This window comes from Aethalodelphis obliquidens, unplaced genomic scaffold (genome assembly GCF_003676395.1).
Source record: "Aethalodelphis obliquidens isolate GAN/ISIS:26980383/991018 unplaced genomic scaffold, ASM367639v1 scaffold49, whole genome shotgun sequence".
Classification (NCBI taxonomy): Eukaryota; Metazoa; Chordata; class Mammalia; order Artiodactyla; family Delphinidae; genus Aethalodelphis; species Aethalodelphis obliquidens.
In genome coordinates this window covers 13,183,805-13,199,196 of record NW_020837993.1, presented here as the reverse complement: position 1 = coordinate 13,199,196, position 15,392 = coordinate 13,183,805, and the positions used below count along the sequence as shown (strand labels likewise).

At 41.0% G+C, this 15,392-nt stretch overlaps 1 protein-coding gene and 1 pseudogene across 1 annotated transcript in view; both read left to right on the top strand.

Annotated features, from left to right (window-relative positions):
• Positions 1-15,392, top strand: part of GABRG3 (gamma-aminobutyric acid type A receptor subunit gamma3) — a 638,302-nt gene that overhangs the window by 449,396 nt on the left and 173,514 nt on the right. The window contains exons 4-5 of the mRNA XM_027083245.1: positions 5,369-5,589; positions 7,644-7,726. Of these exons, the coding sequence (XP_026939046.1) occupies positions 5,369-5,589; positions 7,644-7,726 (304 nt within the window). The remainder of the gene's footprint in view (positions 1-5,368; positions 5,590-7,643; positions 7,727-15,392) is intronic.
• On the top strand, positions 11,976-15,335 carry LOC113607621 (glia-derived nexin pseudogene; annotated as a pseudogene).

The window sequence follows — 15,392 nt, the reverse complement described above, 5'->3', positions numbered from 1 at the left end:
GCCAAGGAAGGTGAATAATCTCACACAGTTTGTAAACAGGGCAAAAGTGGAGTGGATGCCTACACCAGCGTTCTTTCTTCACCGCCTGGTGGTGGTTCCCATATCTGGCAACTAGATTGCAGCTGCTGCAGCTGCTCTCACTCACATCCAGGAAAGCAGATTTTTTTTAAAAATTTGTTGACATATAGTTGATTGACAATGTTGTTAGTTTCAGATGTACAGCAAAGTGATTTGGCTACATATATATATGTGTATATATATATGTATGTATGTATGTGTGTATATATGTTCTTTTTTACATTCTCTTCCATTATAGGTTATTACAAGATATTGAGTATAATTCCCTGTGTTATAAAGTAGGTCCTTGTTGTTTATCTATTTTATATATAGTAGTGTGTGTACGTTAATCTCAACCTCCTAATTTGTCCCTCCCCCACCCCTGCTTTGGTAACCATAAATTTGTTTACTATGTCTGTGAGTCTGTTCTGCTTTGTAAATAAGTTCAGTTGTATCCTTTTTTGCAGTCCACAAATAAGTGATATGATATGATATTTGTGTTTGTCTGGCTTATTTCACTTAGTGTGATAATTTCTAGGTCCATCCATGTTACTGCAAATGGCATTATTTCATTCTTTTTATGGCTGAGTAATATATCATTGTGTGTGTGTGTGTGTGCGTGTGCGTGTGCGTGTGTGTGTGTGTGTGTGTGTGTGTGTGTATACATATATCACATCTTCTTTATCCATTCACCTGTCACTGGATGGTTATTTCCATGTCTTGTCTATTGTAAATAGTGCTGCAGTGAACACTGGGGTGCATGTATCTTTTTGAATTATGGTTTTCTCCAGATACATGCCCAGGAGTGGGATTCCTGGATCAAATGGTAGTTCTATTTTTTTTTTTTTTTCGGTACACAGGCCTCTCACTGTTGCGGCCTCTCCTGTTGCGGAGCACAGGCTCTGGACGCGCAGGCTCAGCAGCTATGGCTCACGGGCCCAGCCACTCCGCGCCATGTGGGATCTTCCCGGACCGGGACACGAACCTGCGTCCCCTGCATCAGCAGGCGGACTCTCAACCCCTGTGCCACCAGGGAAGCCCTCTATTTTTATTTTTTTAATGAATCTCCATACTGTTCTCCACAGTGGCTGCACCAATATACATACCCACCAACAGTGTAGGAGGATTCCCTTTTCTCCTGGGAAGAAGATTTTGACTATATAGTTTGGCACAATTGGTACTTAGCAGCTGTGTGACTTGATGAAAGTTACTTAACCTCTCAGGCCTCGTTTTACCCCCTAGCAGAAAATCATTATTGTCTGTCTTAATAGTCAGTGCCTGGTGGGTACAAAAGCATCTGTGCCTCATGGGGGTGACTTTAGGTGATGCTGCTTAGCTTGATATATGATTTACCCTTCTCAGATCTGCATTTTATTTTTTATTTTATTTTATTTTATTTTGCGGTATGCAGGCCTCTCACCGCTGCAGCCTCTCCCATTGCGGAGCACAGGCTCCGGACGCGCAGGCCCAGCGGCCATGGCCCACGGGCGTAGCCGCTCCGCGGCACGCAGGATCCCCCCGGACTGGGGCACGAACCCGCGTCCCCTGCATCAGCAGGCGGACCCTCAACCACTGCGCCACCAGGGAAGCCCTCAGATCTGCATTTTAAAACGTATTGTGAAGGGACATAAATGGGGATGGAAAGCAGAGAAGATAAGTAGGGAAAGGGCGTAAAGAGGAGGACTATTTTGTCATTAGGAGACTTTCTGATTTTTCATTTTTAAACAATAAAAAGACCCACTTGGAAATTTTTACTTGGAGCCCTTTGGTAACTTTGGCAAAATTATTGAAGTTTTCTGAGTTTCAATATCCCTGATATAATATAGGGATTTTAAAAAATCTGGTTGGTTTTAGATTCTTTCAAAAATACACTTGAGGCCTTTACAGAAAACAGTCTTTACTGGCTATCATTACCCACATGATTGGTGGACCTTGGCCCTGTTGAGGAGAACATCTTTATCCTTCTCTCCTTATTCCTTTACCCAATAACCCAGTGTTAAAGGGAAAAAGGAAGTAATTCGTTTAGATACCTATATGTACTGTACTGGCTATTCTCACAGCCTGAATTTTACTTAAAGTTTTGAGTGTGTTCTCATGTTCTCTGTTCAAATATAGTCTCTATTTTATAGTCAGCAATCATCATTGTTTGGCTAAAATCTTGCCATCAAGGAGGTGAGGGGTCTGCTCCCCTGCCCCATTTGGCTGAATCTGTACCACAGCATTATTCCTACTTCTCAGGAGTGTCTTTGACTTTCCTGCTTCTTGTGTTCAGGGCCCTAGCAAGGGAGGCATCTATCTGCCCAGCTCACTCCTGTACCTCACTGAGGTCTTGTTCTAAGTCACCTTCTCAGTGAGGACCACAGCCCCCGCCCCTGCATCCCACTCTCTCTACCTTTTCACCTACAATACATGTCTGGTGTGAATCATCTAGACACTGATCATGTGGGCACAGTCTCTCAGGGCCTAAAATGGGAGCATGTGAATCTATCATGTGCCCACAAGGAGGGATGCTGCAATACTTGGTGAATAGTACCAATGACCACCATGATCTGTCTTTAGCTGCCAAATGTTTTGTCTGTCTCTCCCTAATCAGGACAGACACACTCCTCCCTTCTTCAATTGAGGTAACCCCAAAGGTCCACCCAGTCCCATCCCCAACGTCATAGTTACCTGTATGTGTACGTCTTCACATCAAGTTTGCACATGGCTTTCCTTGATCCACCGACCTCTAAACTGAAAAGAAAAGCTATCTAACCCACACCTACATATACAGTATAGCTACAAGGATGAAGAAAGGCCAGGATAATCACAATCAACCCATTGGTTTGCAGCAATTCTGAGACCCCAGTGGGCAGATCCTGAGTGGGCTCTCTTCCCTGGGAAGAGAGTGTCTTTGATTAAGCTTTAACTTGCTCCCAGAGTTGGGCTCCCAAGAACTCTTCTCCTTGGCTCTTGACTCCATTGTCTGGGAGTTTTCCTTTTCCATTAACTGTTCTGGCCATGGAAAAGTTAACATTGGAGAATAAGCCTCCTTTGGGGTCCAATCAGCTTTTCCAAGCCACGATCTACCCATCACAAAAAGAAATGCAAGAGTACATCTAAGTCTCAAATAGTCACAGACATTTTTTCCTGACTTGAGGTTCCTTTGGCAGTAGAACTCTCTCAAAACCCAGCCAGCCTCTTACCTGATAGGCCAGTTTAACAGTTGCATAGATCTTGTGTCAACACGATTCCAAGATCCATGATATGCCTTTGTTTTCAATGCCACTGCCTCTACCGAACCCTTTGCCTTCACTCTCACCTTTAATTTTTCTCTTAAATTAAGTACAGACACCTTGGTCCCATCAGTGTTCAGTGGAAGAGTCATATATTAGTCACTTGTCCTTGGAGCCATATTTGCACAAAGATTTTGCATCATGACAACTTAACCCATTTAGAGATTTTTAGCAATGGGTCTGATTATTTCTGCAAAGGTGAGTTTCAATAGGCTTTTAACAGTCAAAGCATTTCTTGAATCTTTGATTTACTGATAGGGTGAGAAACATTTGCTTCTTCCATTCCTACAAGAATCAGTGTTTGTTTTATCTTTCTTTTCTCTTTTTTCAACTAAATAAAAGTTGCAAGTTATTATCTGGGGATCTTACTGAGGACTTAAGCCTGGGAGACAGCCTTTCAGATAGTTCTGAGGAACTGCTCTGAAGAGTTAAGGGAGAAGCCAGGATACATAGACTTTTGCTGGGAAAAAATGTAGTCAAACATCAAAAGATCACTGCTAATTACAAAGAACAGATATTTCAGGTTAATGATTTTGGTGCTTTTCTATGTATGGGAAGATGTAAGAATCTAAGTTCATTGACATTATTCCTTAAATATGCATTTAACTATCTAGGGCCAGTTTCCAAAGCACAAAATACTTCCTGTTATTCTCCATCCTGAATTCCCCTCAGGGCACACCACTGCAGGGGCTGATGGCTTGGTCCTTGTAGAACTGGAAATTGGGGCAACATTCTTTGCTTACTGGAATGGCAGGCAACAGTCTCTGTTCACACTTTCATAGCTGCTTTCAAACCAGCCAATTATCCTCTGAGATAATTTCTTTCTTGTGTTAACTTACCAAGCATAGTCAATAGCAGTCAATACATCCGACATGTCATGTTTTTTCACCTTAATTGTCTGTTTAAGGCCTGTTTTCCCTGACTGGAATATAAGCCCCATGAAGGCAGGGGCTTTTCCTATTGGCACAGTTCTGGGCCTTCAATGGTTTTCAGGGTCTGACATAGTCAGTGCAACAAAGACATGATGAATGAGGGGATAAGTTAATAAAAGGCTGGATTTGGTCTGTTGAATTACCTGTGTCAAAAAGGTTCTTTAAACCAGAAACTCAATGAAAAGGGTAAATATGGGATTTGTTGAAAATTACTGAACTCTGTAAAAGTAATTCATTTATAATATCTAATATGTAAAGAAACTATGAAAGATATTAAAATCACTAACAGTCTTCCTCTAGCTCCTCCTTACTATGGACCTAAAGCTAATCCTTTAAACTGTGATTATGGGAGGAGCCTCTGAGGTGGTCCAGGCTCAAGACATTTCTCCATGTCTCACAGTGACGTCAGCCCCATCCTGTATCTAATGCTGTAAATACTGGGGTTGCTTCCAGTTACAGAAGTAATTTGAGTGCCATCAGCCCTTTTTCAGAATCAGCATTCGGCTTGGGTGTCTATCAGCTCTATTTTTTTTTTTTGTCATTGCTTATTTTTTGCTTTTTGATTTGCATTGTGTTATTTGAGAAGGCTCTTGAGTGAAAATGATAATTATTATTATCTGAGCTAATACTTTCTGGATAATTTGTTTTATGCCAGGCACTAGAGCTTTTTATTTAACTATTTATTTCCTTCCATATAACCCCTTTAGGAGGTAAGCACTACTATTCTACCCATTTTACAGATTAGAGAATGGTAGATTTTGATACCTGCCACAGCTTGGACTTAGGAATATAGGAGAGTCTGCATCTATGTTCTGAATTGTATTCTACTACCTCTTGGCCCCTCACCACACTCTATGTGTTTATTACAATTTATTATTTACAGAACATTTTCACATATGTTATCACACTGTTGACAAATAATATCAGTTACCTTTATTGAATGTCCATCACGTTGATCCAGGCACAGTGTTAGGCACTAACAGAAAGGGATGTGGGCAGGTGAGGATGCAGACATAAGGAGAACCATACTCCTGAGAAAGAAAACAAAACCTGCAGAAAATCCACTAATAGAAATGTCTTGCCCCTCCTTTTGCTGTGTTTCAGGAATACCAAATTGATATATTTTTTGCCCAGACCTGGACCGACAGTCGCCTTCGGTTCAACAGCACAATGAAAATACTTACTCTGAACAGCAACATGGTGGGGTTAATATGGATTCCAGATACAATATTCCGCAATTCCAAAACTGCAGAGGCTCACTGGATCACCACCCCTAATCAGCTCCTCAGAATTTGGAATGATGGGAAAATCCTTTACACTTTAAGGTGAGATGCTACTGATGGTCTGATATTGGGGACTTTAATTTAGATCATTGTAGGAATGGGACCCTATTTTTCATTGCTAAGTTCTATCACTTCTCATGTTCAACATGCTACTGGGTCTTGAGGAAGTTTTTCCTAATCCCATGTTATGTAAAAATAAAGACATACAAATGATCTGCGATGAATATAAACTCCTTCCTTCATCAGAATCCATTTCTGCTGTAAGTGCGCTGTGGAAATTATCTTTAATATGTTTAACCCACAGGACCATTCAGCTAAGAAAATAAAGATGTCTTGGTGTACTAATTGAAAAATGTAATTATAGCCAAATTTGAGACCAAAAGGAACAAAAGAGCACAGAGGGTGTTCCCTAATGCATCCCTAATGGAAGTGGCAGCTACCTTGTAATGAGTCCTCTTGGCTGTCCTCACAGAAACCCAGCAAAGTAAGAGGGGCTGTGTTTGAAAGATGTGAATAGAACTACCTGCCCAAAGTTTCCATCGGGAACTAGTGTTACCCGGGTTTGAACTTGGGTCTGTATCTCTCAATAGTCTCTCCGCTAGGGTGAACAAATGGCTGCAACATACCATAGAATGCCCTGCACCTAAGCCAGTCTTTCTGCTCACCCAGCGTTGGGATCAAGGACAGTGGTGTCTGGACCCTGCTCTCCCAGTGTCTGAGCCCTCTCCAGAGCACTGGACTGAGTGCCTTGTGCTGATTATCTCTGTCTCACTGGCTTTGCTGCTTTACAGCTGCTTCCTGCACCTCCTGTCCTGTTCTTGACACAGCCTCTCCTCATTCTGCTCCTCCTGCCTTAGGACTTCCCCATCACTTTACCCACTTTCCACTTTCCTGCTGACTTAGCTCATCCATTCCTAAGACTTTAAAAGCCATATACACGCTGAGGATTCATTCCCACATTCATTTCCAACCCCAAACTTCCCTTCTGGGCACCAGATTCTAGGAGCCACCTACCTGTGTGTATCTCCTCCTGAAAGCCTAAAAGGCATTTTCATTCAGCATGCTGCAGGGGAATGTCATTTCTCTAATACCTCTGACCAGGCCCCTGTGTCCTCCTGGCTAAGTGAATACCACTGCCAGCCCTTGAACACAACCCCCTCCTCCCACATCCAGTATCAGGAGCTTTTAATTGCAAGTGATTTGTGGCCATAAGGAGAAATCTGTAATTCATATGGTAAACACGTATTTGTAGCACAGATAAAGGCACAGATTAATATCAAAATAAGCAGAAGATTAAAGAATTTTAAAGTTTCACGGAAATAATAATGTTGGCAGCTTGGGAACAGCAACAACAATAAAAGCCACAACAGGGAATTCTGCTGATGAGTTAGTTACATTTGGAGAACAGGAGTTTGTAATAGCTATTTCCTTATCAATTCTTAAAGGAATATAAATGAGACTCTGAAATGAAGGTGAGCTTCAGCAAACCAGAATAGAGACATGGCCAGTCCTGAGATCCTTTATAGAAATTCTGACCCAAGGAATGTCTGCTTTGAAAAGATGCACTACACACATTTAGTGCAGCCACGACCTGCCTAGTCAAGTAGGGGGGTTAGCCAAGTATGAAATCTTCCCTACAAGTGGATGAACTTGACATTATACCTATTTAGGCAAATATACCATTTTCAAAATGGAGGAAGGATTTAATTCAGTCAAACAGATTAAAAACAAGGACATAAGAAACAAGGACATATGAAAACAAGGACATATTGAAACAAAGACATATGAAAACAAGGACATATTGTTTTGATTTGTTTCCTCTCTTACTTGGCTTATATTTCTAGACACAGTCAGGAATTTTAATAATGGAAACTTCCTCTGCTTCTGATAGTTAAAAGTAAAACAAAGTAACACAACACAAAAAAACCCAAATGGTATACTGAATGGATGGTGCCCCTGCTAAGAGTGAGCTCTATGTGGCCACCCCAGGCCCCTGCTCCCCACATGGTAGTAATGTGACCGCCCCTGGCTTTGCTTAGGGCCTTTGCTGGATTGTCGCTGGCTGGCCACAAGAGTGATGCTTGGCTCCCCCACAGGCTCACCATAAATGCAGAATGCCAGCTGCAGCTGCACAACTTCCCCATGGATGAGCACTCCTGCCCGCTGATATTCTCCAGCTGTGAGTACTGACTTGGGGTATGACTGCTCTGTAAATGATTGTCTAGCCTATGCTGATTTCTAGCAAACAGTCACATGATTGATTATAGCATCACTATACAACCAGAGAAAATGGATAACGGTTTTCGTCTGGGCCACCTGGGTATATTCACTCTAGACGTTGTTACATAGGACCCATGTTACAAAATAAGTAGCTTTGATAAATCTTTGAACAACTTAACCATTTTGTTATAATATTAAAGAACTCAGAAGTTGATGAACAGTTGACTTACCAAAGACCCTTATGCTAATGAGCTGTGCGTATTATTTGGATATATACAGAATTCATTTGCAATAATTTTACACTTAATATCATCTTCAAGTCAAGTGCTTTGTCTTCAAAATAAAAAGATAAAGTTTTTACTTAAATATATTTATAGTTGTCTCATTACACTATAATAGGATGTAATTTTTCATAGTATTTTATTTTCCAATATTTTACATAGGATTGATACCAGAGCTAACAAGTAATCACTTACAAATTCTTAAAGACAATATATAATTCTAAGTACAAGGCTACAAATAAAAGGAAATATCAAATTTATTTGCTTATAAAGTTTTAAAGTAAAGGTCAATATAGAAATATATCTGTGGAATTTATGATGATTCATTTAAAATATATTGACCACAACTACTTAAGTATGACTCATAAGAGTTCAACTAACTTCACTGACTATCTTTAAAATTGCATAAGGGGCATGACAAAAAAATTTGATGAAGTCTCAGGCAGAAGGTTTTGTGGCTTTCTTCACTATACATTAGAGTGAAAAGACAAAAATGAAATAATGGATAAACACATTTTACAGTTCGTTTTAAATTCAGAAAAAGACAAAAGAGAAAGCAAAATTTACCTAGGGATAAATTTAACCAAGGAGGTTAAAGACCTGTATATTGAAAACTAAAACATGTTAATGAAAGAACTTGAAGAAAACACAAATAAATGGAAAGATATTCTATGCTCACATATTGGAAGAATCAATATTTTTAAAATTTCTATACTACCCAAAGCAATCTACAGATCCAATGCAATCCTTATCAAAATTCCATTGGCATTTTTAAAGAAATAAAACAAATAATCCTAAAATTTGTATGAAACCACACACACACACACACACACACACACACACACACACACAAACTTGAATAGCAAAAGCCATCTTGAGAAAGAAGAAAAAAGTGGAAGTGTCACAGTCCCTGACTTGAAACTATACTACAAAGGTAGAGTCACCAAAACAGTATGGCACTAGCATAAAAACAGACATATGGATCAGTGGAAAAGAATAGAGAGCCCAGAAATAAATCCACATATATGTGGTCAATTAATTTACCACAAAGGAGACAAGAATATATACAATGAAGAAAGGACAGACTCTTAGATAAATGGTGTTGGGAAAACAGGCCAGTCACACACAAGAGAATTCAATTCAACCACTCTCTTGCACCATACACAAAAATTAACTCAAAATAGATTAAAAACTTGAACATAAGACCTAAAACCATAAAACTCCTAGAAGAAAACATAGGCAGTAAGCTCCTTGACATAGGTCTTGGTGATGACTTGTTTAATCTGACACCAGCAAAGCAACAAAAGCAAAAATAAACAAATGGAACTATATATCATACTAAAAAGCTTCTACACAGCAAAGGAAACTATCAACAAAATGGAAAAGCAACTTACTGAATGAGGGAAAATATTTGCAAACCATATATCTGATAAGGGACTAGTATCCAAAATATGTACAGAATTCATACAACTCAATAGCAAAACAATTTTTTTGATTAAAAAATGGTCAGAAGATCTAAAAAGACATTTTTTCCAAAGAAGACATGCAGATGGCCAACAGGTAGATGGAAAGATGTTCAACATCATTAGTCATTGGGGAAATGCAAATCAAAACAACAATGAGATATCACCTCCCACCTGTCAGAATGGCTATGATCAAAAGACAACAAATATTGGTGAGGATGTGGAGAAAAAGAAAACCTTCTGCACTGTTGGTGGGAATGTAAATTGGTGCAGCCATTGTGGAAAACAGTATGGAGATTCCTCAAAAAATTTAAAATAGAACTGTGTTATGATCCAGCAATTCTACTTTCGTGTATTTATCCAAAGAAAATGAAAACACTAACTCAAAAAGATATATGCCTAGAGGGAGGGCACCATCTGCATCTCTTGGTCAGTTGAGCTTTATCCCCTTAAGGCAGGAGGGCAGGCTGACTAGGAAAGATAGGCTGAACTCAGCCTCATTATTATCAGGCTCCAGCAGCGTCTGATTGGACTTGCAGAGGAACAAACCAGAAAGGTTTATTTTTAGGAGCCACAAATAGCTCGTTTCTTCCCGTGTGCAGCATACAGAGTGCTGCCAAATGTATTTCATTCTAAACCCTTCTTGGGTTTAGACCTGAAGAAGGAACCAAGTATTCATGGCTCATCCAAATGCTTCATAACTGGTGTGTGTCTTAAAATAAACAGACAAAATTGCCCATTCCCTGCCTGCTCCCCGGGTGCATTAAAAAGTGGACCCTCTGCCAGGTGGAATGTCCTGGCAAGTGGGACATTTGCTTTGGCAGGAAAGAAACCACACAGCTCCTTGAAAGTCCTTTCTCTTTTGAATGAGTTAATCACCAAATAGCAGATACTATGAAATGCCAGCAGTGGCCCTGTGTCCTTTGAAGCAAATTCTCAGGTAAAAAACTTCCAAAAGGAAGCCCGTCTTCCAAGGCAAGAGCAACAGTTCATTTTATGTATCACTTGACTGGTCTAAGGCAGAGGTCCCCAAACTTTTTGGCACCAGGACCTGGTATCGTGGAAGACAATTTTTCCATGGAAGGGGGTGGGGGGAGATGGTTCAGGTGGTAATGCGAGCGATGGGGAGCGGCAGATGAAGCTTCACTGGCTGGCTCACCTGCTACTCACCTCTTGCTGTGCGGTCTAGTTCCTAACAGGCCACAGACAAATACCAATCCGTGGCTCGGGGGTTGGGGACTCCCGGTCTAAGGGATGCCTGGATAGTTGGTAAAACATTATTTTTGAATGTTTCTGTGAGGATGTCTACAGGAGAGATCAACATTTGAGTCAGTAGCCTGAATAAGGAAGATCGCCCTCACCAAGGTCTGTGGGCATCATCCAGTCTTTTGAGGGACCAAATGCAGGCATACTTCCTTTTATCTTCTTTCACTTTATTGTGCTTCACAGATACTGCATTTTGTTTTACAAATTGAAAATTATGGCATCCCTTCCCAAACAGCATTGTTTTTTAGTTAAGTTACTTAAATTGTTTTTTTTTAGATGTAATGCTACTGCACACTTATCAATAATAGACTGTAGCATAGAGTAAGCATAACTTTTATATGCTCTGGGAAACCAAAAAATTTGTGTGACTTGATTTGTTGTGTTGTTTGCTTTATTGTGATGGACTGGAACTGAAGCTGCAATATCTCCAAGGTCTGCCTGTAGAAGAGAAAAGTGAATGAAGGTGGAATTTGCTCTTTGCTTGAGCTGGGATGTGCATCTTCTGCTCTCAGATATCAATGCTCCTGGTTCCCAGGCCTCAGACTTGGACCAGGACTTAAAACCTCAGTCTCTTAATTCTCAGGCCTTTGGACTCAGACTGAATTACACCACCAAGGTTTCCTGGGTCTTCAGCTTGCAGATGACAGATTGTGAAACTTCTTGGCTTCCATAATCTCATGAACAAATTCCTATAATAAATGTCCTCTTATATCTTTATCTGTATCTATCCCTGCATCTACATTTATCCTATTGGTTCTGCTTCTCCGGAGAACCCTAATACAGGGAGGGAAGTTCCCACACTTCCAGCCTACAAAATATGTGGACTCCAAAGTTCCCCAAATATTCCTGTATTCACTTGAATTCACCTGCTTTGGATGTAACCAAAGGGAGTTTTTTGGCATGTCCAGGAGACATGGCAGAGTCCAGCAGCCTGGAGCTGAGAGTGAGAATCAAGGCAGTGCCCTGGGAAGCAGGTTCCCGATCAGGGACCATGTCAGACAGACCAGTGCAGAGGGTGAGGGGGATTTTGCCATCTTGTCTCTTTGCCTGCCCCATTCTCCTTGAAGTGCTTGCCCTTCACCTGCTAGCCAGGTCATCTTCCCACATGTTCCTGGATCTCTGGCCTCTCCAACTCTTCCCTGTCCCTGCCATCTCACTGCTGTAGACACTCACACCTTGGGGGGTGGGACAGTGCCCCATGTGGCTGGTCCTGGCTGTATGTGCCTTCTATGAAGACAGTGATGCCCGTAGCAGGAAGGACAGAGCTTTGGGGTCACCTCCTTTAACTGTTACCCTCATTATGGTGTAAACCACTGCTATTCATGATTGCACTGGCTCTGCTGTCCAGTCTTGAAAGTGGGTTATTTTTATTCTGGCTCTAAGTGAAGTAAGTTGTTCTGAGAGGTTAAGGACTGGGTCATGGCAGAGGAAGAATGCCTGACTGCTAGGTTGTGTTCTTTTTGTAACTTTGAAGGCTGTGCTCTTTGAAGTCTGTGCTCCTTTTTCCTTCTTCTTTTTTTTCTTTCACAATGATATCCTGCCACCCTTATTTTATTTTTTAAAACAACTTTATTGAGGTATGATTGACATGTAAAAAGCTGTGCATATTTAATGTCTGGAACTCACTGAGTTTGGCAAAATTGTAAGTACACCATACAGTATTGTTAGCTACAGGTAACATGCTGTATAGTGTATCTCCAGAACTTATCCTGCAAAACTGAAACTTTGTACCATTTGACAATCATCTCCCCATTTCTCCTTACCCCAGACCCTGGAAGCAACCATTCTACAGTCTGCTATGTGTTTGACTACTTTAGATTCCACACATAAGTGAAATCATGCAGTATTTGTCTTTCTGTGTCTGGCTTACTTCACTTAGCATAGTGCCCTCAAGATCCACCCAAGTTGTTGCAAATGGCAGGGTTTCCTTTTTAAGGCTGAATAATATTTCACCATATATATATATATATATATATATATATATATATATATATATATATCTCACAACTTCTTTATCCATTCATCTGTGGATGGATACTTAGGTTATTTCCATGTCCTGGCTATTGTAAATAATGCTGCTATCAACATGGGGGTGCATATATCTTTCCAAGATGGAAATTTTTTTCCTTTGGATATATATCCAGATGTGGAATTTGCTGGGTCACATGGCAGTTCTATTTTTAATTTTGGGGGGAGCTTCTATACTGTTTTCCATAATGACTATACCAATTTACATTCCCACTAACAGTGCACAAGGATTCCCTTTTCTCCACATTCTCACCAACACTTATGAACTCTTGTCTTTTTGATGAAGCCATTGTGACAACGTGGAGTGATATCTCATTGTGTTTTTGATTTGCATTTTTCTGATGATTGATCACCTTTTCATGTACTTGTTGGCCATCTGTATGTCTTTTTCAGAAAAATGTTCAGGTCCTTTACCATTTTTAAATCAGGTTATTTGTTGTTGCTGTTTTCTACTGAGTTACTGAGTTGTGGAGTTTTTTATATATTTTGGATATTAGTCCCTTATCAAATACATGATTTGCAAATATTTTCTCCCATTCTGTACATTGCTTTCCATTTTGCTTATTGTTTCCTTTGCTGTGCAGAAGCTTTTTGTTTGATGAAGTCCCTCTGTAGCCAGATGACCCTGGGTGCCCTGTCACGGTGGATCCCTGGAGGTATTGTGCCCCTTTCTCAACAGCAGATGGAGGGGAGAAGGACGGTGCAGTGGCAGGAAGGTTGCGGAGGCGCTGGAGAAGGTGATCTTTCAGCATCTCTCAGATCTTCTCACATAGTAGCAAAACCCTTCCTCTTGGTGCAGCCAATGGACTTTTGGGTGCTGGGTCACATGGAGAAGAGTGTGCACTAGAGGGTACACAGATGCTATTCACACATCCCAAACACTGAGTGCCTGAAAACCAGCAAAACGGAAGTGTCGGAGGGCTTGGAGTAAAACAAGAGTGAGAGCTCCTCCCACTGAGAGCTCTTCTCACTGCTTAGGTGTTTGCATATTGTTTAAATTCTCTGAGACTTAGCTTTCTCATCTATGAAACAAGGATCATAATACCCACCTCATCTGTCTCTGTGAAGATTAAATTAAATGACAGAATGTGTATGTGATGGGAGCTACCTGTCCAGGGCTCCCTGAGTGACCAGGAAGGAGTCATTTGATAGTTATCACTGTGAATACCCTTGTGGCTGCAGAGAGTGTTGCTGGGGGCAGGGGGAGTCTGAGAGGGAGGGACCAAGGCTGTGAAACAAGGCTTCCTGTACTGGAATCCCAGCTGCCTGCTCACTCACTGTAGAACAATGGGGAACATTCTTCACCTCTCTAAACCCTGCTAAGCCTTCCTTCCCCCATCTGCAAAGTGGGAATGGCAGCAAGTTAGAAAACGATGGAAGGGACTAGAGACATACCCTTTATAGGTTCCTAGTCGATTTAGCTAAAGATGTGCACTTGATGGGAGTTAGGTGACAGAAGCTGGTGTGAGGGATATTTGCACATTTTCTCTATTACAGTTGGATTCCCCAAAGATGCACAGCTGTGCTGGACAAACTCTGCACATGGAAGGCTTCAGGAAGAGAAAACAGCTAAACCCTCATTAGCAATTAGCCTTTCATTCTGGGCTTAATTTCACCAGTTTGGAAGTATCTACCGAACTATTTTTTGTTAAGATGTTACGGAAAAATCTGAATGAACTTTTTGGCCAACACAATATGTGCACACTTGTCTGTAAAGGTTGCCTTCAGACACTGGGTTCTGTGACTGTGTTAAAAATAAAGCCAAGGAAAAGACGGCCACTCTCTTTTCCCTAGATGTTATGAATCGTGTGCTCACTGGACTGGTTTTTGTTAGTGCAGAGTTTTTTAAGAGTTTAAGGACATCAGGGTTTCAACCTGAGAACACAGAGAAGTGTACATTTTTGGCAACTGATGGGAAATCCTATTGGTCCAATTATAGTTCAGTTCTCTGTGTTCCAGTGGAGGCAACAAGTACCCCCAAGGATTTAGGTAGGACCTCACTGAAATGTCCTACCTTGAGGAAAGCATCAGCATGCTGATTGTGCTGCCGGCCAAGATCTTCACCTTCACTCCACTGTTGGTTGTCACCCCCACATGAGCAGCAAGACCAGAGACAGCTGATGTGAGCACCAGAGCAACAGTATGCAGCTGATCCTGCCCAGGTTCATAGCCATAGCACAAACCGATTTGAAGGAGCCACTGATGGATGCTTGATCCATTAAAGGCAAATTTTGCAAAAATAACAATGTCGGAAAACCTTCATGTTTCTCACATCTTGCAAAAATCAAAACTTGAAGTCACTGAAGATGGAACCAGAGATTCAGCATCAATAACTGGAAATCTAATCACAAGGTCATTGCCTCCTTGGTTTATAGTAGAGAGACCTTTCCTATCGTTCATCCAACACAATCCTACAAGTGTTGTCTTAGGCAGCAGACAAACAAACCCTGAAGAGTATACAAAAGAAACAATGCAAAGCAAAGACTACCTTAGCTATGAAGAAAAGACTACTTCCCTACGTCTTCCATAGTTCTGTTACATATCTTTGTGCAGTATTTTCATTTTGAAAATTAGTTTGTAGGAACAG